Below are 22,516 nucleotides of genomic sequence, written 5' to 3' on the forward strand. Positions count from 1 at the left end.
AAAAAAAAAAAAAAAAAAAAAAAAAAAAATTAATAACAAAAAGATAAATTTTAAAATTCCATATACCTGAGAATTTAAACAAAACTCATAAATCAAAGAAAAAATCAAATCAAAACTTAAACACTTAGAACTTAATGATAATGAAAATAGTTTACATCAAAAATTAAGGTATGCAATTAAAGTGTTTCTTTGGGGGAAAGTTTGTAGCCTTACATGCTTACTTAAGAAATGAATAGAAGGCCCAGCACACTGGCTCAGGCCTATAATCCTAGCACTTTGGGAGGCTGAGGGGGGCGGATCACTTGAGGTTGGGAGTTAGAAACCAGCCTGGCCAACATGGTAAAACCCTGTCTCTACTAAAAATACAAAAAAATTGACTGGGCGTGGTGGTGGGCGCCTGTAATCCCAGAGGCTGAGGCAGGAGAATTGCTTGAACCCCGGAGGCAGAGGTTGCAGTGAGCCAATATTGCATCTCTGGGCAACAGAGGGAGATTTTGTCTCAAAAAAAAAAAAACAAAAAAAAAACGAAGATTAATTAAATAATGTTCATCTCAATAAATTAGAAAAAGAAAACAGAATAAAACCAAAGGAAATAGAAGAATAAAAGTATGAACAAAAATATGAACAGAAATAAGTGAAACAGAAAATATACCATAAATGAATTAATCAAGATAAATGTTCATTCTTTAAAAATAGAATCAAATTAGATAAATTTTTGGTGACATTCATACATGAAAAAAAGAAGAAACAAATGTGATTAAAAAGGGAGACATGGGCATAGATATAGCCCAGCTTAAAAGGACAATATGAGAATACGTTGAACTATTTTATTACTGATAAGGTCCCGGAATTACTACTTTCTTCCCTGCGTTTTTCTTCAGGAAACTGTCTCATCCTCTACCCCCAGGTTCTTAAGTGTAAAGCAAGAACTTCCAGCAGATTTCCAAGATATTGCTGCAGCCACCTCCTTTTCAGGGTTTGCTGGGATTGTTACTTCAGATACAGCAATTTGACTTTGAGCTCCTACCTGCTGTATTGAGTTGATAGTCAAGGATCTTCCTTGGGATACTTCTCTTTGCTCTGCTCCAGAATTAACCAAGCATCTCAGGGGCATACTCACCCCAAAGAGTGTGGGAGTTGTTAAATATCTTCTAATACCATACTGGAGTATGATTATCTAGTTTGTCTTTGTTATTGCTTTTTGATGCCTCTTGGAGTCTTACTTAAAGTTAGCTCTGTGTAATCTCATGAGCCCTTGACAACTAACCTGCAATTAGAGGAAAATCCACCAAGGTTCTTTGAGGGAAGATGATTCTGATTGGACCAAGCTTATTTGTACTCTTAAGTTTAGGATTCTAGGGTTAAAGCTTAGTGATTCGATTTTTTTGGTTTATGATTACAGTCACTTCCTAAGGTGAACAGCTGCTTTCAAAATTACTGCCTCGGGTCAGGTTTTGGCATTTGCCTTAAGGGGTTCTGAAATCACAAAAAAAATTGGTACATTACCTCTCCCTGGACCACTGGGGCCAATCTCAGAGTTTCCAAGGTAACTTTTCCAAAAGAATTCCTCAGTATTTCTAAGGCAATTTTCTGCCCTGTCTTGTATAATGAAGCAGCTGGATTTTCCCTCACTAAATAAGAAGGAAAAACACCTCACACACTTGTCATTTGCTAAAATACTTTCCTGGTAGTGATGAAGGAGACCCAGGCATCTCAGATCAACTTCCCCTTTGACTATCACACTGCATTTCAATAGAAGAAAAGGCTGACCGATTGGCACCTCCTGTTTCACCTTCCTGTAGGTGGCAGGCTTGGTCTTGGGGAAACTCCGGAAGGCAGTATTTTTACTTAAAACAAGATCAAACCAGAAAGCTTTTGATGTGTGAGTCCTAAAACTGTAAACCGAAATCCTTTCATATGTGATTCCTAAAACTGTAACGTTTTCACATGTGAGTCCTAAAACTGTAAACTGGAACCCTTTCATATGTGATTCCTAAAACTGTAACCTTTTCACATGTGAGTCCGAAAACCGTAAACTGGAACCCTTTCATATGTGATTCCTGAAACTGTAAACAGAAACCTTTTCATATGTGAGTCCTAAAACTGTAAACCGGAACCCGTTCACATGTGATTCCTGAAACTGTAAACCGAAACTCTTTTCATATGTGATTCCTGAAGCTGTAAACCAAGACCCTTTTCATATGTGATTTCTAAAGCTATAAACCTAAGATTATTCTATGTGTAATATCTAAAGTATATGCCTATATAAAGGCAGAACCTTCCTTTGTTAGATGAGCTGAATTTGGACAGAACATTTCCTCAGCTCCTGGCTTTAATCAATTTCTTCGGTATTCGGTGTTCGGGAGATCTGTTTCCCACGGCCTTTCCTGTTGCATTTTGACACCAAACAAAATATAACCATGTTGTCATTGTTTAGAATATTAGTATAAATAAAGTTGATGTGCATTTTGCATTATTCTAACATCAGGAGAGATTTTAAGAATTTTCTTATAACGTCCCATAAATTAATCTCCATTAACAATCTCATATTTCATTTATTATTGAATTAATGAAGTTTATTATTTATCTGAGGGCTGCCATATCATCCATTCACTTATACATGAATTTGTTCATTCAACAAATATTTGTTGAACACCTACTATATAAAAAACACCCTGCAGGAGATTAAGTAAGTAACACTAGGCAAACACAGACATGACCATGTCCTCACAGAGTTTGCAGTCTAGAGAATTTCTTTTTTAGAAAAGAGTCTGAATTCAGGCCCTGCAATCATAGAGGTATTCCTATAAGGAAAGACACACATTTCTGTAGGTACAGAGTGGGATGACATGACCTGTGTAAATTTAGAATATTGGAGAGAATGTTAGAGAAAACAAAACATAGTAATGAGGATCATGGCGTCAGGTATTTAAAGGGAGCTTGTGTGAAGAAAAGCTGTTTAGCTAGATGGTGATCCTATGGTGGAAGATGAGTATCCATGAGTATCATTTCATCTTTAACCAATCAGAAATCATTCCCACTTTCTTACTGAAGATCTTTTTTTCCTCTCTCTCTTTCACTTGCATTCTCACATTTACATTCCATCTAAGTCTCCAAATCATAAAGCTTCAAAAGGTCACACTCTATGTAGGGGAGGCAGGTACACATTTTAACATATCCTACAGAAAATAGGTTACATCAGTATTACTGATTTTATGAAGGAGATAATACATAGCAAAATTTTGTGTGTGTGTTTTAACTCAAGAAAATCTTATTTCTTGCTTTGGATCCAGTTTAGGTCAGCAAGGTGGTTCAGCACCTGTGATCAGTCTTTCAGAGACCCCACTCCCAGCTCCCCCTTAACACCACCACTTTTAATTCATGACCTTAGGTTTTTCTGGCATCTAGCTGGTGAATACAGAGAGAGAAGGTGAATACAGAACCAGTGTTTTTCACTACCTTGGCCTGGAGGTAATGCTTATCACTTCCATTCACAGTCCTTTGATGTGAACTGGCTGTATAGCTTCATCCAGGTGGAACGGGTGGAATATATAGCACAGCTATATACCCAAGTAGATATTAAGTCTGGCGAGAAGCTAGCTCATCTGCTTCAGTCAGTCTCCTCATTTAAAAATGGGAGTAATAGCTGCTGCCTCGCAAGGTTGTTTTGAGGGAACAAAGTGCTTGCACAGTGCCTCATCCATAGCAAGTGGCTCAATAAGCACAGCAAATACTTTGGACATCCATAAACAAATTTCCACTCAGAACTAATACCTTTGTGGCATTCTACTCTTTCAAATCTTTTAAGAGCTTCCTATTTTCTTTGAATAAAAAATAAATTATTGACCAGACTCTCTAACATCTGGCCCCTGCCTTCATTCCCAGTCTCCTTTTTGCCACCATTTATCCTTCACTCATATAATCCAGCTTACACTGGCCTTTCTATGCTTCTGAGACCACCCTGTTTCTCACTGTAGATTCCATGGTCCCCTCTGTCTGAAATGCTTGTGCCCCAGCTGTTCACATGAGTGATTCACTCTTATCTTCCAGGTCTCATCTCAGGTATCACTTCCTCAGAGGCGTGTCCTGACCATCCTATCCAAGTGGCTTCCTCCCTGTCTCGTCTTCTCCTGTTTTTGTTACTGCAATCTGTAATACTCTTCTTTTTAAATTTATGTTTCTTTATTAATTGAAACAATTAATATAAGAGAAATAGAGATGGGGTCTCACTATGTTGATGAGACTGGTCCCCAGCTCCTAGGTTCAAGGTATCCTTCCATCCTGGCCTCCCAAAGTGCTAGGATTACAGGTGTGAGGCTGTAATGTTCTTCTCTATTTGTTTACTTGTTCATGGTCTTTCTTTTCCATCAGAGCTGCTGGCTCTTTGAAGCCAGGGGCTTTGTCCGTTTACTGACTTATCTTCTGAAATGAGAGCTGAGCAAAGCATATAGTAGGCGTTAAATACTTGATGACCGACTGATGAATGGATGAACAATTTTAAGATAAACTGGATATACTCTCTTTGGGTCTTTCACAATATCTAACAACCTACTCACATTTCCCTATTATTATTTCCACATTCCCTTCTAGGTAGTGTTTTAGCTCTAGCCTTCCTCCTCAGCCAAGCTTCTTGAAAGCACAGTTTACACCCAATGCCACCTCCTTTCACTCCTGAACATATCTTCCTCTGGCTTCTGCCCCTTCCTACCATTCCACAGAAATTATTCTTGTTATGGGCATCCAATTTACCAAATCCAATGCCTGCTTCTTGGCGGTTACCTTACCTAACTTGTTTCCTTGATGCTGTTGAGTACTCCTTCTTCTCGAAACTCTTCTGCTTTGACTTCATATTCCTAAAGATACCAGTGTATAGCAGTGGTTTTCAACTGGGAATAGTTTTGCTGGGAGGGGGTGCTATCGGCATGTAGTTGGTAGAAGCCAGGACTGCTACTAAACATACATTTGCCTTAGGCAAAGAATGAACTGGCCCAAAATATCCATAGTGCAAAGGCTAAGATACCCTGGTTACAGGATGTTTTGCAAATACTTTATGAACAACATGGTCATGATCAGAAATAAATCACTACCTCTTTTCTCACCTATTCACTTATTACTTGTTATTCCTAATCTGATTAATGGCACTTGTCTTATAAACCAGTATCTTGAAAATCATTTTTAATTCTTCTCTCTCCCTTATCAAGCCCATTTATTAGTCACTAATGCCCTTTTGATTCTGTCATCTAAATATCTTTAATCCTCTCTTTCCCTTCAGCTACCACTGCCTTTTGCAAGAATCCCCTAAATGGACTCCCTGCTTTGAGTCTTACAAACACCTCCAGCTCATCCTCCTCAAGTAATCTTTCTAAAATGGAAGCTTGATCACATTTCTCCTATTGCCTACAAGATAAAGGTTTAGCTTCCGGGTCTTATTTATCATGCATACCATGTGTTTTATTATCTACAGATGTGTGTTCTGTCACTATTCTTCCTAATCTCCTTCTAGTCTAAACAAAACACCAAGAAACAAAAAACTAGAAAAACGAAACAAAAACCTTGATGTATCTATCACACTTCCTTCTAGTGGACATGATATGCCTCCTTTTTGCAATGTCCTCCCACTAGGGTCCCAACCAGGCCTTCCTGAAAATTTCCTTCCTGAAAAATTCTCTCAAATTCTACTCTGTGCAGCCATATATTTCTGTTGGGACACCTATTTTACACATACCATCTCAGGCAGAAAATCCCCAAACTGAAATGTACAGGCCATATACTTTTATTCTACTGAGGTTTAAAAATTTTGAATTCCTTATCTATGAGGTTGAAAATCCCAATTAAATTCATGGTCTTTCCCTCTTGCCCCTGCGTTGTGGTTAAATTCTTGGGGAGTCTTCACAGTACCTAAGTTTTGGAGAAGATGTAGGCACCCACCCTCATTCCTCCTTCAGATTTTGGTATCCTCTTCCCAGTATCTGTGTGTTGTTTGCACATTTTTCTATCGTTTTGCTTTTAGAGCCACACTGGAGCTTGAGAATCTGAGGCTTTCTGTAGTTTCCCCGTACACAGAATCATTCCCTCTTTGGAGTCCTGCTACCTACTCCAGACTACTTGGAATGCAGACATTTGCTATTACTCTGGGACCCAGGGGTATTCCCTTTCTCTCTTTTTTTTTTTTTTTTTTTTTTTTGAGGCAGAGTTTCGCTTTTGTTACCCAGGCTGGAGTGCAATGGCCCGATCTCGGCTCACCGCAACCTCCGCCTCCTGGGTTCAGGCAATTCTCCTGCCTCAGCCTCCTGAGTAGCTGGGATTACAGGCACGCGCCACCATGCCCAGCTAATTTTTTGTATTTTTAGTAGAGACGGGGTTTCACCATGTTGACCAGGATGGTCTCGATCTCTTGACCTCGTGATCCACCCGCCTCGGCCTCCCAAAGTGCGGGGATTATAGGCGTGAGCCACCGCGCCCGGCCTATTCCCTTTCTCTTAATCTCATTAATATTTCACTTCAGAAGCATTTCCTGTCTTGTGAAATTTTTCTCAGAGGCTTCTTTAATTGGTTTAGATTGTTAATGGATTTGGTCACATGAAAGCCAAGGACTCCCAAATTCTCTATGTTGAGTCCTGTCCCATCCCAATACCTGAGGCAGGGTGAAAAATATAAATGACCATCGTTCCTAAACCTAACAGTTCAATGTATACACCAGAGGAGCTTTAAAAATTGAGACGCTCCCACGCACAATTATACAGCATCAGAATTTGTTGTTTTTTGGCGATCACAGAAGATCAAGACAGAATTCTTCCTGTACTCTGTCTTCTAATTTTTTTTCCCGGTAATCCTCCCTCCCCTTCTCCTTCTTTGGCCCTTCCCTCCCCGCCCAGTCTTTCCCAGCACACCTGCACAGGCCTTTCAGCGCCCCGCCCCGCGTTTCCCGCCTCCCAGCCTCTCTCCATTTCCGCCCCTCCTCTTCCGCTCGTATCTCTCAGCCCTGCCCCTCTCCTGTCCTCCCCGCCCCCTCTTCCGCTCTACGTTCCTCTTCACCCTTGCGCACTCTCTTCAAACGGCTGCTTCCGGCGGCCTAGGCTTACGTTTACCTTGCGCCGGAAAGAGAACCTGTGAAGGCTGTCGGAATTATGGCGGCGGTCGATATTCGAGGTATATTGTATTGCTATACTTTGTCTCTTGATTGTCTGTGGACTAGTTTGGGATGTTATAGCTCGCAGGCTCAAGGTTCAGGTTCCTTTGTGTTAGGTCTCAAGCTTTTCTTACTGTTTTTTGTGGACGACCTAAGACTGTGATCGAGCTAAACACTGACGAGTTTTTCCAAGTTCTTGGAGCGTCTCTTGGAAGCGTGGGAGAGAAGGGGCTGGAAGCAGCTCTGGGCTTTGAGTCTTCAGAGCTGGAGTATTCTACACGCATATCTCTGCAACAACAGAGCTATTCTGTTGGGGTGAAGGAATGGCCTTTGGGCAGAGAAGGGAGTGGGGTAATGAGCCAACTTGATTTGATTCATGTCATGGGACTTGGCGTGGTGACTCCCTAATACGATCGCTCCCCACGAGTCCCTGGGCATGAATCCCAAATGTTTTCTTTTGTAAGGTTTATTTTTGAGTCGATAATACTTTACATCGAACATCCATCAATTATTACGGGCAGGGGTCGTATCTTTTTCACACCTGAGCTGTAGAGGTACTCAAATATTTAATCAATCAGTGAATAAATATATGGACATGCCACCCATTAATGATCTTGGGGAGCATGTAGGGTTGTTTTTGTTCGTATATACAGTACTTGATTTTTAAAGGGAAGTGTTTGAGATGCTGTGCCTTTTTCTTCTCTCTCTTTCTTTATTTCTTTCTTTTTTTTTTGAGAAGGAGTTTCGCTCTTGTTACCTAGGTTGGAGTGTGATGGCGCAATCTTGGCTCACCGCAACCTCCAATTCCTGGGTTCAAGCGATTCACTTGCCTCAGCCTCCCGAGTAGCTGGGATTACAGGTGTGCGACACCATGCCGGGCTAATTTTATATCTTTAGTAGAGACGGGTTTCTCCATGTTGGTCAGGCTGGTCTCTAACTCCTGACCTCAGGTGATCTACCCGCCTCGGCCTCTCAAAGTGCTGGCTCACGCCACTGCCCCCGACCTGAGGCACCTTTTTCTATATTAACTGGATTGGGGTCTAGCACATTTATTACAAACATTCTCATTTATAGTTATCCGGTGATCTTAAACACTTCTGGATCACGATTTTACATACCTTTCTTTCATTATAAGTGGGAGTTTCAAATGCCTAATTTCATCCTTGCCGATTGTTAGAATGCTCTTAAACTGCCTAGGCTATGTCAACATGTTGCCTTGCTACAAAATAAAAAAGAGAAACATTTAGTCTATCAGACTATTTTCAAATACTTAGTTTGTATAATTTTTACTTACAATTTAGATTTGTTGGGATCATGGTAAAGACTCTAAGAGTGTGTTTGGTGTGTTAAAGGACCAGCAAGGAGGCCAATGTGGCTGGAGGGAAGTGAGAGAGGATGTGGGAAGGAGATGAGGTCAGAAAGATGTTGAAAGCCATGATAAGGTCTTTGGCTTCTCCTCCAAATAAAATGGAGAGCCATTGGAGGGTTTCCATCAGAGGAATGATGTGATATGATTTTTTTTAGGAATACATTGGCTGCTGGGAACAGTGTAAGAGAGCAAGGGTAGAATTAAGGAAACCAGTTAGGAGGCCACTTCGATAATGCATGGAGGTTTGGACATAGCTTGGATTAAAATGATAACAACAGAGATGGTAGAAAGTGGTTAGAATCTGCCTGACTTGGTAGTGTATTCTTTTTGTGGGGCTGGGTTCACAGATAATCTCTAAGTGCAACAGATAATTTCATTTTCATAGCCGTAGACCACAACTCTTACCTCAACTCTTACCATAACTCTTACCTCTTAACCATTTTCTAGAAAAATATTCTTGGATACTTGAGCTCATAAATGGATTGAGAAAAACCACTGACCAATGTAGTACTTGTACTTGGTCCTCAATCATGAATTAATCAACATTTGCTGGTTATTTTAAATCAGGTCCTATATTGGTTCCTGGTGAGTAAGACACAGCCCCAGTTCTCTAAAAACTCATAATTTAATGGGAAGTTGCTTGTGCTTCTAGGTTATGAAAATAAAAGTGTATAAAGATTGCTATGAGAACATAGAGAAAGAAGCCACCACCAACACCATCGTAATCCCAAGTAGTATTTATTGAGTTATTACAATGTGCTAAGCATTTTACATATGTAACCTTAGTATGTAGATACTATTATGATCTCATTTTATAGATGAGGAAACCAAGGCACAAGGAGATTAACTTGCCGAAGTTTTATTTCCTTGTGTCATTCTGCTGTGTGGTAGATAATTGCGGGCAGTGAAGTGAGAATCTAGTGTAGCTAGATTGTGAAATGCCATATTAAGGAATTTGGATCTTAATCTGTTGGACAGTAAGTGTGCACTACCATTCTTGCAGTAAGCTGTGACATAATTTGATTATTTTGCAAGCATAGCATAATTAAGGCCAAATAGGATTGAGGGAAGACTTAGAGGCAGGGAGCCCAATGGAAAGCTGTTGTCTGAGTGACATTTGGGAGATTAAATAAATAACAGTGGCAATAAGGATGAAGAAGAGGAAATGTATTTTATGAGACTGCATCCTCTCTAGAACAGTACTCATTGTTCTGTGGCCTTCAAATTTATAGTAGGACCTCTGGCTTTTCTCACAAGTTCTTAATATCTCTGTAGTGGGCGTTTTCATTCTGAGCCAGTGTAGTGTGTATGACTGTGATCTGTAGAGTTAGGATACCTGTATTCAAATCTCAGCTCCACCATTTAGTAGTTCTGTGACAAGTTACTTAGCCTTCCCATGCTTTAGATTCTTCTTGTGTAAAATAGTAATATACTACCAAACTCTTTGAGTTATTGTGTGGTAAAGTGATTAGAACAGGGCCAGGCACAAAGTCAGTGTTCAAAAATGAGAAATAGGATTATTTCCATTTGCATTGGTTTTGTATGTCATATATGTCTCATTTTTCCTCTTTGAATTAGTTTACTAGACAATTAAAATAGATTAGAAATAAATGCTGATGAAGAGTTTTGTAAGTGTGGAAACAGCTTTGTAAAGAGAACTTACAGGGAGAATTTACTGAAGTCACATGGAGCAGATGACGTTTAAGATTCTAATTCTGAGAGTCTGATTCCATACTTAAACCCAATCTATCCAAGACACGTTCATTATCATCATGTCCCTAAATGAATCTGTTAACTTCCTGTAATTGTTTGTAGGTAGGATCTATAATTACACATTTATTTGTTTTTGTGGATTATTCCACCTCTGCTGAAATTATGTTGTTAACACTATTATTAATAATTGATTATGGCACCATATAGACATAGTGTCCTGTGAAAAACAAACCGAAACTGTCCTTCTAGAAATACTTTAATATAATCATGCTAAGGAAATAAATGTATAAGAAGTTTTAATGTAAATAAACCTATGTTAATAATTGCACTGTAGTATTTAAAGCTGAGAATGATGCTTGTCTTTAGTTGCTTTTCATTACAAAGACTCTTTCCAAAATCTTATTTCCTGGTCTGTTGTGTATTTGGTTATTGCATGATCCAGTTATGATGGACCATGTAAATGATCTGTACTAATTATTTGGTTATTAACATACTTTATCTGTCTCCTGCTGTATAGCACATAAAGTACATTTTACCTTTATATAATTTTTCTCAGTTGAGTCATTTTGCTCAAAACTGCTTGCCACCTTGAATTAGGTCTGACTTCTTTGAAGATGTCAGAGGTAATAAAAGGATAAGAGAGGCTGAAGGTTTTCAACCTGTATTGTATAGGTATTTTGATGTTCATGATTTACACCTAGTGGTGTTCAGTACAGTCAGTGGTATGAAGTATCATTGAAACCATTAGCCAATAAAAGCTCATTTATTAAAAATATCTAGCTCTATTTTTCATGTCTTTTTAAAAGCTATGATTTAATTCTACTCTAAATATGAAACTGTGTCACCGTAGTTAAGGGCATTCTACTTCCTGTTTATCCTTTAGCTTTTACATCATTATCATCTCATCTACAATAATAGCTTCCTAACTTCTCTATCCCTAATTGAGAGATCTTAAACTAATGACTATGGATGTGTTCTCTTGGGCATACATGTTGTTTGAAAATTTTGAATTCCTTGCCAGTATATAAGGATTTCCAATTAAATCCTTTCTATATTTTAAATCTTATCACTTCTTCACCTAATGAAATTATTCTCTAAAGCTATAATGTACTTTATATTTTTACACTTCTGTATATACATTCTCTGCTTGGAATTACTTTGCCCTTTACTCTATGTAAGTTTTTATTTATTATTTAACATATTATGCTAAAACTCACCTTCTTACCCCATGAAAAATCATTTTCATTCCCTCAGGTAAATTATTCTGCTCCTTCCTGTATAGTCTCATAACACATTTCTTCATATCTTTTTTTTTTTGAGACAGTCTCGCTCTGTCACCCAGGCAGGGGTGCAATGGCAAGATCTCGGCTCACTACACCTCTGCCTCCCGGGGCCAAGCGATTCTCCTGCTTCAGCCTCCCAAGTAGCTGGGATTACAGGCACCTGCCACCATGCCCAGCTAATTTTTTGTATTTTTAGTAGAGATGGGGTTTCACCGTGTCTTTATTATAACGCTTACATCATGTTATTGCTTTCTTGAATAATCTCTTCTGTTACATCATGAGAGTGTGTTGGTTAGGACCCATGTCATCCTTATATTCATAGTGCCTGCTACATTAGATGTATGATAAATGTTTGTTGGATTGAATTCTTTCTTTTTTTCTAATCCTTTATCATTTTGTTTTCTTTCCTGTAGACAATCTGCTGGGAATTTCTTGGGTTGACAGCTCTTGGATCCCTATTTTGAACAGTGGTAGTGTCTTGGATTACTTTTCAGAAAGAAGTAATCCTTTTTATGACAGAACATGTAATAATGAAGTGGTCAAAATGCAGAGGCTGACATTAGAACACTTGAAGTAAGTTATTTTAAGAAGGTAGCATTTTTACCAAATACGAGTTTTGCAATGAACAGTTCTTTCAAGCTGTGGGTTTTGAAGTGCAGGGTAGAACTTTTGGAGTTTTATTTGGGTTTGTACAAATTTGACATGCAAGGTAATTATTAGTATTCAGTTTTAACGGAGGTCTTTTCTGTATAACTTCACAATGTTTACTTTAAATGTAACAAGCTTTGATTTTGACCTGATGAGTGATTTTGGCAATGTTACTGTTATTATCAACCAGGGAACTGTAATTATTGTCTCTTCTATGTCTATTTTATATTATAAAAGTATTTGAAACAACTGTTGATACAATTTTCCTGTTGTCAGCTAAATATTGAGGAGGGGCTTATAAAATTAAATTTATGTCGTATTTTAAACGGCTTTTGTTGTGGGGCAAATACAGCTATTGGGACAACATATTGTTGCTTTTAAACATAATCTGTCAGGTAAAAAAATTTGTTGGGGTGAGGAAAAAGTTTTTGATGTTTTCTAGTTTGGTAGTATATATAGTTGAGTATTCCTGGTTATTTTTATATTTTATATGTATTTATAGATTTAATCAGGAAGCATCATGGCATTTTGGTTGCCTTTTTGAAACGGACACTCTTCGGTGTACTTTCCTGACTGAAAATACTCAGATTTAAATTTATAACACATTTCTGTAGAGAAATTTTGTTGTTTAAAAAATAAATCTTCCTTTATCTATATGCCACCTGTCTGGGAAAATAGCCAGTTTTACTCAATAGCCAGACATAGGCAGTTTTAATCCTATTTAGTGTTGCCAAATTTTTATATAATAATTTGAATGTCATATGAAATTATTGTAGGGCATTTATAGATCTTTGGATATCTGTGTTGTGTTTTCAGTCAGATGGTTGGAATCGAATACATCCTTTTACATGCTCAAGAGCCCATTCTTTTCATCATTCGAAAGCAACAGCGGCAGTCACCTGCTCAAGGTAAAATGTGTAAACTTAAGGCATTGTTTTCTATTTAAAATACCATGATGTATTTCCTTCTTGACCTAACTTGTTTTTTTGACTGGTTTCTTTTTGGAGGGTCCCCAAGACCACATACATGTTCAGTACCATGCTGGAGGACTCACCAGACTTAGCATATGCTTATACTTACAGCTAAGATTTGTTATGGCAACACAGTAAGGGTACGCAGCCAGATTAGTACTGGAAAAAGACATGTCAGTAGGGTCTGTAGGAATCCATGTACAAGTTTCCTACGCTTTCCCTTTTGCTTGTGAAGGGCCATACCTGAGTGTGCCCTCCATACAGCAGTGAAATGCAGCTGCACTCAATATGTCTGCTCAGGGAAGTCCATTTGAGACTTTGAGCCAGAGATTTTTAATGAAGGCTGGTAGCTTGGACATCCTCTGCCTACCAAATTTTTAGATTGTCTAAAAGAAATCTGGTGTCCACTATAATCACATTGTACAAGTCATCTGCAGAGGCTGGTACAACATGTATAACTATCATGTAGGAAATGTTTGAAAAGCCAGTTCTACTAGTTTATAGTTGGATACCAGGACTCTTTAAACATGCCCAAGGACAACTCTTCAAGTACCAACAGTCAGAACAACTCACTGCATCAAAGCTACCTCACAGTTGGGATACCAACTGAACATCAAGCATCCCAAGTAACTTTTCTTTTCCTTGACCTCTGGACTTTTTATTGGCCTCCTGCTTCTCAAAGAGTACACTGCTTCTGATGGCTTAATGTCTCAGAACTTTGGTGGTGTTGGTCTCCGATACCACTCTGCTGTCCGCTACCTGATGGGTGCTGGTTTTTTGGATGGTTTGCATGGAATTGCTCCTGTCCAGGGCATCACCAAGATTGAATTCCTTGCTGTCTTGCAGCAGGCAGCAATAGGTGGCGATCTCAGCCTCCAGCTTGACCTTGATGTTCAGCAGGGCCTCATATTCCTGGGCCTGGTGCTGCCCCTCTGCCTGGGTCTGTGCCAGCTCCAACTCCACGTACAGCAGGATGCTGTTGAGCTGCTCCATCTGCATGGCATAGTGGGCCTCCACCTCCCTCAGGCTGTTCTCCAAGCTGGACTTCAGATTTCTCATTGAGTCCAGGTCGATCTCCAAGGACTGGACTATATGTCTGAGCTTCGTGAGCATCACCTCAGCAGCTCCAACCTTGGCAGACTGTGTGGTAACCACTATGGTGCTCTCCTCAATATGCTGAGAACAGTTCTTTTATAGTTCCTCTTGGTTCTTCAGAGTCTTTGTATTGGGCCTAGATGTCTGCCATGATCTTGGCAAGGTCTTGAGATTTGGGGACATTTGCCTCCACGATCAGCCTAGAGCTGGCAATCTGGGTTTGTAGGCCTTTTACTTCCTGTTCATAGTTCTTCCTCATGAAGAGGAGCTCCTCCTTGATACCTCAATCTCTGTCTCTAGCTGCAGCCAAGTGACATTGGTGTCATCAGTGAACTTGTGGAGCCCATGGATGTCGCTCTCCACAGACTGGTGCATGGCCAGCTCTGTCACATACTTGACTTCAAAGTCATCAGCAGCAAGACGTGCGTTGTCGATTTGTAGAAAGATGCGGGCACTGTCCACAGTATTTAAGATCTGAGCCCTCAGGTCCTTGATGGTCTTGAAGTAATGGCCCCAGTCTGTGACCTGGGGTCCCTTCTAGATTTTGCTCTCCAGCCCCTGGTTCTCAGTCTCTAGTCTCCTCACTCTGTCCAAGTAGGAGGCCAGGCTTTGAACCAGTTAGTTTCAGGCTTGCATGATCTCCTTCTCATTCCGGATGCCTCCATTCCTGCCAGACTCTGGCCATCCCCATGGCCAGGCCCCTGCACCCCAAGTTGCCCTGGAAACTGGTGGAGCGGGACATGGAGATCCAGGAACCAGAGCCACCGGTGCCTGCACATACGCTGGTTGTGCCGCTGACGAGCCAGGCACATCAGCGGGGTTCCTGGATGGACCTCAGGGACCAGTTGTTGGTGGAGAGGGTGGAGCAAGTGGCGAAGCTCATGCTGTCCAGGGAGGAGAGCAAGAGGACAGGACTCAGGCTTTGTTGACAACCACAATTAACTTTTCATCTCAGTCTACTGAGTTAATTCTGTTACAAAATGCATGGTAGATGCAATCATACCAAATTAATGGAGGACCAATTGAAAATTCTCATTGATGGATCCAACTAAAAGCCTTACCTGGGTTATACTGCCTACGGAAAACTTGATTTAGAAGCAACACTGAAGAGTATAGAGTCCAGATCTGGTTTTGAATCAAAGAGATAGACACCTTTTCCAGCGACAACCAGAAATCGAAGATGTTTAGAATCAAGCCAAGACCACGAATAGAGTCATACTGAAGAGAAGATTTAAGATAGGGGAGCCAGATGGGTGTTATTACAGCTACATCTCTCAATTATACCCTCATTAAGACATTTATGAAGAACCTTTAACTTGGCATTGATTTCAGAGAATAACTTGGTAAAGAAGTTGTGATTCCGGAATCCAAATTTAGTTTCAAAATCAAGGATCTAGAGTCCCTGCCCAGAGTAAAAGAGAACGTTAGAACTAAGGCAACGCTAGGGACAAGACAAGATTTCCATGGTGAGAGGATTCAAGGTAAAGAAATTATACAAGACGGCACTAGCCTCACTAGCAGCTGTCTTATTCATTAGGACCCAGCACAGGGGCACAAAAGCAAGCTCATTGCGTTTGATACCTTTACATTGGACCCAAAGTCTCTCTTGCTCATTGTCTTACACCTTTAAGTAAGGTTGACTGACACAGTATTGGCATCATTTGGGAACTTGTTAGAAATGCACTCTGCCTACTGAATAAGAATCTAATTTTAACAGCATCCCCAGGTAATACAGATGCACGTTAAAGTTTGAGAAGCACTGCTGGAGGGCAACAGTGGGCATATTTTTTCTGAAGAGGGCCAGTGACTAAATACTTGGGGTTTGTGGGCCTTGTAGTCTCTGTGACAACTGCTCAATTATTGCCAGAGCGGCCATAGATAGGTAAATGATTGGATGTGGCTGTTTTCTAGTACAGCTTTACCAAAGCAGTAATTGCTAAACCCCACCTTATGGGAAAATATCAGATTTTAGTTTTTTTATGAGAGTCTGTTTAGCAATTTGTGTCCATAGCTGTATTCATAAACCTTTTTTCCTACTGTTTTAGTTATCCCACTAGCTGATTACTATATCATTGCTGGAGTGATCTATCAGGCACCAGACTTGGGATCAGTTATAAACTCTAGAGTGGTAAGTGGTCTTCACATTCTTTAAGCACTAAAGAAAACTTTTAATTAGCTACCTTGCTTCCAATAATCAAATGAGCTCCTCTGCCTTGTGTAAGTTGCTGTAAAGTGTTGACTATTAGAATGTTTTGAACTGTGGTTACTGTGAGTCAAGTCAGTGCTCAAAGTATATTTCATAGTTACAATCATATAGTAATTTAGGTTCTGAAAAATAGGTTCTGTCTTTGCATATGTGACATTTTGTGAGTATTTACTTTGGAAATTTTGGTTGACCTAATGAGAAATTTAGAATTTGTTTTTCCTTTTGCAAGCTTACTGCAGTGCATGGTATTCAGTCAGCTTTTGATGAAGCTATGTCATACTGTCGATATCATCCTTCCAAAGGGTATTGGTGGCACTTCAAAGATCATGAAGAGCAAGGTAAGTAGAATACCCAGACCCTCCTAAAACACTTTTGATCCTCTGAGAATGAAGCTGTTTTCTTTAGGAAAATGGCTGTTGATCTTTTCTAGGTGTGTATCACTTTTTCGTGGGATGGTGACTTTGTTGCAGCTGAGATTCATGTAAGTAGATATGATAATCATAGCTTTCACATAGGAACAGATACATGTTTAGTCTGTTAGGTAACTGGTAGTCTTTGTTAAGGTGATTCAAGGTTTTAAAATATTTGGGGCCAGGCATGCTGGCTCACTCTTTTAATCCCAGCACTTAGTAATGCCAAGGCAGGCAGATCACCTGAGCCCAGGAGTTCAAGATCATCCTAGGCAACATGGTGAAACCTGATCTCTTAAAAATAAAAATAGAGACATAGGAGAGACAGTGATTTGGAATGAGCAAAGATGATATTCCCTACTTCCCTGACTGTTGCGTTATCTTGGAATCTGGAACTTGTTATTCTTCCAGTCTTCAAAGCGGTGGAGTCGAGAGAGATTGCCTTTTAGAGCCCTATCTCCAGATGGCCAGTCTGTTTTCTGATCCTTCCATCTCATCACCTCTTGTGGCTCCAGGTCCTCTAAGTTTCCATCTAATCTGCTACTGTGTTCATCATATTTTACTGTTCAGCTACCTCCAGAAATGTGCCTATAACAGCATACTTGTATTTTGCATTTCCTTTTCTGAGAAATAGCAACTCAGAGTAAATTACTGAGGAAACATGGCCTTTCTATAGAATTCAGACCTGTATCATCTTCTTAATAGTAGGTATAAGCAGGAACATTTGATAAAAGAAATGTTGACTAAAATTGGCCCAATTGCTATTTTCTCTTACCATAACCAAATGTTTGGAATAACACTTATCTGGAACACTTTGCTTAGAGACAGTTTCCCAATACACCTCCCTCCCAAGGGCAAATCCCACATGTGATTAACTTCAGAATTTCTCTTTCAGGTTCTTTTCTTTTTTTTGTCTACATGATTTTCTGTTTTGTTATATTATTATTTTTTTTTTGGTGAATTACAGTCTTAATAATTGAATATGGTAGATTGAGTTTTTGAAGCCTGTATTTTTAAATTTGTTCTTAATAGGTTTTGTGGGAAAAGACCATTTAATACACTTAAAATATACAAAGGTAAGGCTGGGCGTGGTGGCTCACGCCTGTAATCCCAGCGCTTTGGGAGGCTGAGGTGGGCAGATCATGAGGTCAGGAGTTCGAGACCAGCCTCGCCAACATGGTGAAACCCCGTTTGTATTTTGTAAAAATACAATATATTAGCTGGGTGTGGTGGCAGGCATCTGTAATCCAGCTTCTTGGGAGGCTAAGGCAGGAGAATTGCTTGAGGCCGGGAGGCGGATGTTGCAGTGAGCCAAGACTCCACCACAGCACTGCAGCCTGGGCAGTGAGACTCCATCTCAAAAAAAAAAAATGCAAAGATAATTTCAGACCAATAATTTGGATTGTGATCTTGGTAATTCTGAAAAACTTGAGCTTTAAGAATCTTAAGTTTGTGTATGCTTATGTACCAAAACTGAAGTAGCTTTAAAAGATGTGTATCACCGTAAATGGTAGAATTTAACTTCAGTTAAGAGGGAGAGTTACAACACTTCTGTATATATGCTGTGTTTACCTGATTTGGGGAATTATCTTTGGTATAGCAGGTAATGAAGTTTATGTATGTTTATGGTGGATAAAGATTTGTAAAATATGAGGTGAAGTTTGTGTATGTTCATGGTGGATAAAGATTTGTAAAATATGAGACACCAAACTAAGTAGGCAATGTTTTGATTCAGACTTCATATTTTAATAGATAAAGTCAGACCTAAAGCCAAAAGGAAAGAAGAACCAAGCTCTATTTTTCAGAGACAACGTGTGGATGCTTTACTTGTAGACCTTAGACAAAAATTTCCACCCAGATTTGTGCAGGTAATGAAAATAAAATTTGTGTGGTTAATCTTTACCTCTTTTGTGTGGCATACATATTTATTTTTAATTGAGAACTGTTTCAGATGTGACCTAAAATTATTGATTTTCCTCATTAGTTAAAAAATCTCCGTATCAGAGGAAAGGTTTTGAAAGACTTAATAGAAGAAATGGGCAAATGGAACGGATTTAACACTGTTTTGTTTTTCTTACTGAATCTTCACAAACTTTGAGGACTACATATCGATAATATTCTCATTAAAAAGGTTGCTGAAGGTGTCACAGGTGGTAACAAAACTAGAATATGGAACTCATGCTCTTTTTACTCTATGTGCCGCCTTCCAGCCTAGGGTAATAGATATCTGAACAACCTAAATGATAGAATAACAAAAAGAACAGAATATCTGAGGTAGAGTGTTTGGCAATATAAATAGAGGAGGCAGGAGTGATTAATAGTGATTAATAACACAACACTGGGGCTTTAAGTTATACGAATTCCACTGTGTGATTTGGAGGGGCAGGGAGATTCTAACAACAATAGCAAATCCACCTGCCATTCTACTAAATGAGCTTTTGGAGGGAAATAGGTATGTAATGTAATTGATGAATATGCTGTTCTCATGGCTTGTCTCAGTTCTTAAGGACCGTTACAGGGTGTACACACAAAATTATATGCCGTTTTTGTTAGGAACTCTTTAAGGGATTTTCCAAGGGAAATTTTAAACTAAATGAAATTTTTCATGAGTTGACTTTAGAACAGGCCTCCCCTTCTCTCTTCCCTGACTCTGCTGTAGTGAAAGATGGGTGCTATGGGAATTGTGATGTGGTGGCGAAGAGAGCAGAAGACACAAGATGGAACTCAGAACAGGAAAGCTAGTTTAGAGGAATCTCATGAATGGCACTTGAAGATGGAACATTGTTGAATAAATAAATAAATGAATTATAGCTGTGTGTAGGATGATGAGTGATATCTACAAAATGTAAGAAGTTAGGTGTAGTTGAGCATTCATTTGGTGAGTACATAATGTATACTAGGTAGGCCAGGGGGAGACAGCTAGACATGTGCTGTCCAGTATGGTAGCCACGAGGCACATGTGACTAATTAGCATTTGAAACACAGCTAGTCCAGAGATTGAGTTGTGATGTAAGTGCAGTATGCATACTGGATTTCAGACTTGTATGAAAAAGAGTGTATGTAAAATATCTCAGTAGTTTAAAAATATTGATTTTATGTTGAAATAATATTTTAGATATATTTGGCTAAATAAATGTTTGTTTTTAAAAATGTGACAAGAAAATTAAAAAATACACATATGGCTTGCATTTGTGGCTCACATTTCTTTTGAACAGTCCTGATCTAGAAAATGGTAATAGAACATGCAAAACCAGAAACATGAGTTGAGTTAGTGAACATGTGTTCAGAAACCAGAAAAATCTTCTGAGGGTTTACTCTTTGTGTTTGTGAGGGGAAGAGTAATGGAAGATGAGACTTAAAAGGTGGATTAAGGTCAGTTGAGAAGGATTTTGTATGCCATGCAAAGGAGTAGGGATTTAATCCTGTAGGCCTGTGTTTCTTCTCTATTTTAAACTTATAACCCATTACCTCTCCTATAAACGTAACAGAGCTCTGGATACATTCAGAGTTATTTGAAGATTTAAAACATAAAAAATAAAAGATTTAAATATAAAAGCTATTATAACCAAAGACCGGCCAAACCAGGGGAAATTTTGTATACTCTTTTTCAAGTATATGCTCTCTAGGAGTGTATTCCCACTGAAATCTCTGCTGTCTCATCTTCAAGTGACTAGCTGAGAATTATTGCTGATGGCAATAAGGACCCATTGGATGTTTTAAAGTAGTTGGCAAGGGAGTAATGTAGTCAGTTTTGTGTTTTAGAAGATAACTAGTGACAGTATGGTGGGGGATGCTTAGGAAATCACAATGTAAAGTTTGGATTCAGGGCACTTAGATTGTGGAGAGCTTGAATTAATTCTGTGGCCATAGGATAGAGAGGAGACAGATTTAGGAGGTAATTTCAGAGTTAGGATTGCTTTAATTTGGTGGTTAGATTTTGAGAAATTGGACAAAGGGTGATTCTGGGGTTTCATGCCTAGAATTACATTGGTATTGTTAACTAAAATTCAGAATACAGGGAAAAACACAGATTTTGGTTTAAATACAGTTGTTAGGTATTTGGTTTTCATTGACCAACCTACAGAACACTGAGTAGTTTCCCATTATATTTGAGTTCTGAAGTACTCTAGTGAAAGACAGTTTTTTTTTTCCCTGGCTAGGGATGCTGCCTTGAATCTTATTTGCTGTTCTATCCTGGTGAGCTAGTCTAGACATTGTAGAGAAAGCTCAAAGACTCTCTTGATTCTTAAAATAAAAACCCTTGGCTGGGCATGGTGGCTCATGCCTGTAATCCCAGCACCTTGGGAGGCTGAGGCAGGCTGATCATGAGGTTAAGAGATCAAGACCATCCTGGCCAACATGGTGAAACCCCGTCCCTACTAAACATACAAAAATTAGTCAGGCATGGTGGCATGCGTCTGTAGTTCCAGCTACTCAGGAGGCTGAGGCAGGAGAATCGCTTGAACTCGGAATGCAGAGGTTACAGTGAGCTGAGACTGCGCCACTGCACTCCAGCCTGGGTGACAGAGTGAGACTCCATCTCAGAAAAAAATAAAATAAAAAAACAAAAACCTCTTTAGAAAAGCACAGTAATTTTAAAAACATGAAAGCAGAGAGAATAATTAAAAGTGAAACCCCGTATACCTTTTAGCCTGCCTCAACAGTTATCAAAAATGGCCAAGCTTGTTTTATCTCTTCTTCCCCTACTTTCTCCCAGTTATTTTTAAGCAGACTGTATACTTCATATCATTTCAGTGGGTTTTTTACCTTTTTCTTTTAAAGGTTTAGCCACATTCATACTTACATCATCGTATTCCTGAACTCCACATTTCTTTGACCATCCAAGGGCCAAAAAACAACTGCCAAAGATAATGTTCAGCACTGTGTAACATAACTAGGAGAAAGATGGCTTTCTCTACAACTATTAATAATCTTTTTTGCTTTTCTTACCAAAATTTTTTCTAGCCTCAGATCTAGAGAAAAAAAAAAATCTCCTTGAAGCCTCCCAGAACTTCTTTTAGCTCACACGAACTCTTCTTTTCTTTACCCATTGTGTCCTCCAGAACTATTTGTACTTCGGATAAGGATACAGAAGGTATTCCTACTTACCAATTTTATTGTGCATTGGGCCTGTGGTACCCAGGAATGTTGCCCCTATAATGGGACGTTCAGGAGAATAGAGAAGTTCTGCCTGCTTCTTTGAAGCTCCGTTTTTCATATTTTAATTGTTGTTACTGCTGGAAGTTGCACTAACACCGATGTGATGAGAGTATTGGTCCTCAGAGCCTTTTATGGGGACTCTCTTTTTTAGTGCTGTTTTTAGAAGCTACTAGAATACCATAGGATATTACTTCAACTAGGATTATTTAAACCGAAGCCACCTGATTAAATTTGCTCCAAGAGGCACCCTTGGTGTATATCCCCATCTCAAACCCTGTTCTACTCATCTGGCAGACCTGTCTAATCTAGAAAAGATTAGACAGTGTATTATGTTGGGTAAATAATGACATTATTCCAATGTCCAGATATAGTTCAATGTCCAGTATAGCTTAAATGATTCAGTGCCGGCAGTGGAAAAATTCCCCCTTTCAATTTTTTTACTCTCCTCAATGTTCCTCCCTATATTTCCTTTCCTATTTTAAAGAAAAATGATTTGTTTCCTCAGAATTACTTTCGACATGTTTAAATACTG

At 39.2% G+C, this 22,516-nt stretch overlaps 1 protein-coding gene and 1 long non-coding RNA gene across 5 annotated transcripts in view; one reads left to right on the forward strand and one right to left on the reverse strand.

The window, feature by feature from the left end:
• The window catches only part of MED6 (mediator complex subunit 6), a 56,060-nt gene that overhangs the window by 30,318 nt on the left and 3,226 nt on the right, over window positions 1-22,516 (forward strand). The window contains exons 1-6 of one of the 4 annotated variants that reach the window (XM_032245740.1): window positions 7,043-7,149; window positions 11,908-12,067; window positions 12,959-13,050; window positions 16,254-16,336; window positions 16,644-16,752; window positions 18,577-18,692. In XM_032245740.1, coding sequence (XP_032101631.1) covers window positions 7,128-7,149; window positions 11,908-12,067; window positions 12,959-13,050; window positions 16,254-16,336; window positions 16,644-16,752; window positions 18,577-18,692 — 582 coding nt within the window. In that variant the 5' untranslated portion in view covers window positions 7,043-7,127. Of the gene's footprint in view, window positions 1-7,041; window positions 7,150-7,966; window positions 7,989-11,907; window positions 12,068-12,958; window positions 13,051-16,253; window positions 16,337-16,643; window positions 16,753-18,576; window positions 18,693-22,516 lie in introns of those variants that run through there. The other 3 variants (XM_032245742.1, XM_032245741.1, XM_032245743.1) reach the window with 3 other exon arrangements.
• On the reverse strand, window positions 647-7,071 carry LOC116528502. Its single transcript, XR_004259069.1, has 3 exons — window positions 7,036-7,071; window positions 4,785-4,853; window positions 647-1,267 (listed from the first exon to the last, which is right to left on the reverse strand). It is a non-coding gene; the product is annotated as an uncharacterized LOC116528502 (long non-coding RNA).

The sequence above is a fragment of the Sapajus apella genome, unplaced genomic scaffold (assembly GCF_009761245.1).
Source record: "Sapajus apella isolate SASKATOON/1434 unplaced genomic scaffold, GSC_monkey_1.0 scaffold59, whole genome shotgun sequence".
Classification (NCBI taxonomy): domain Eukaryota; kingdom Metazoa; phylum Chordata; class Mammalia; order Primates; family Cebidae; genus Sapajus; species Sapajus apella.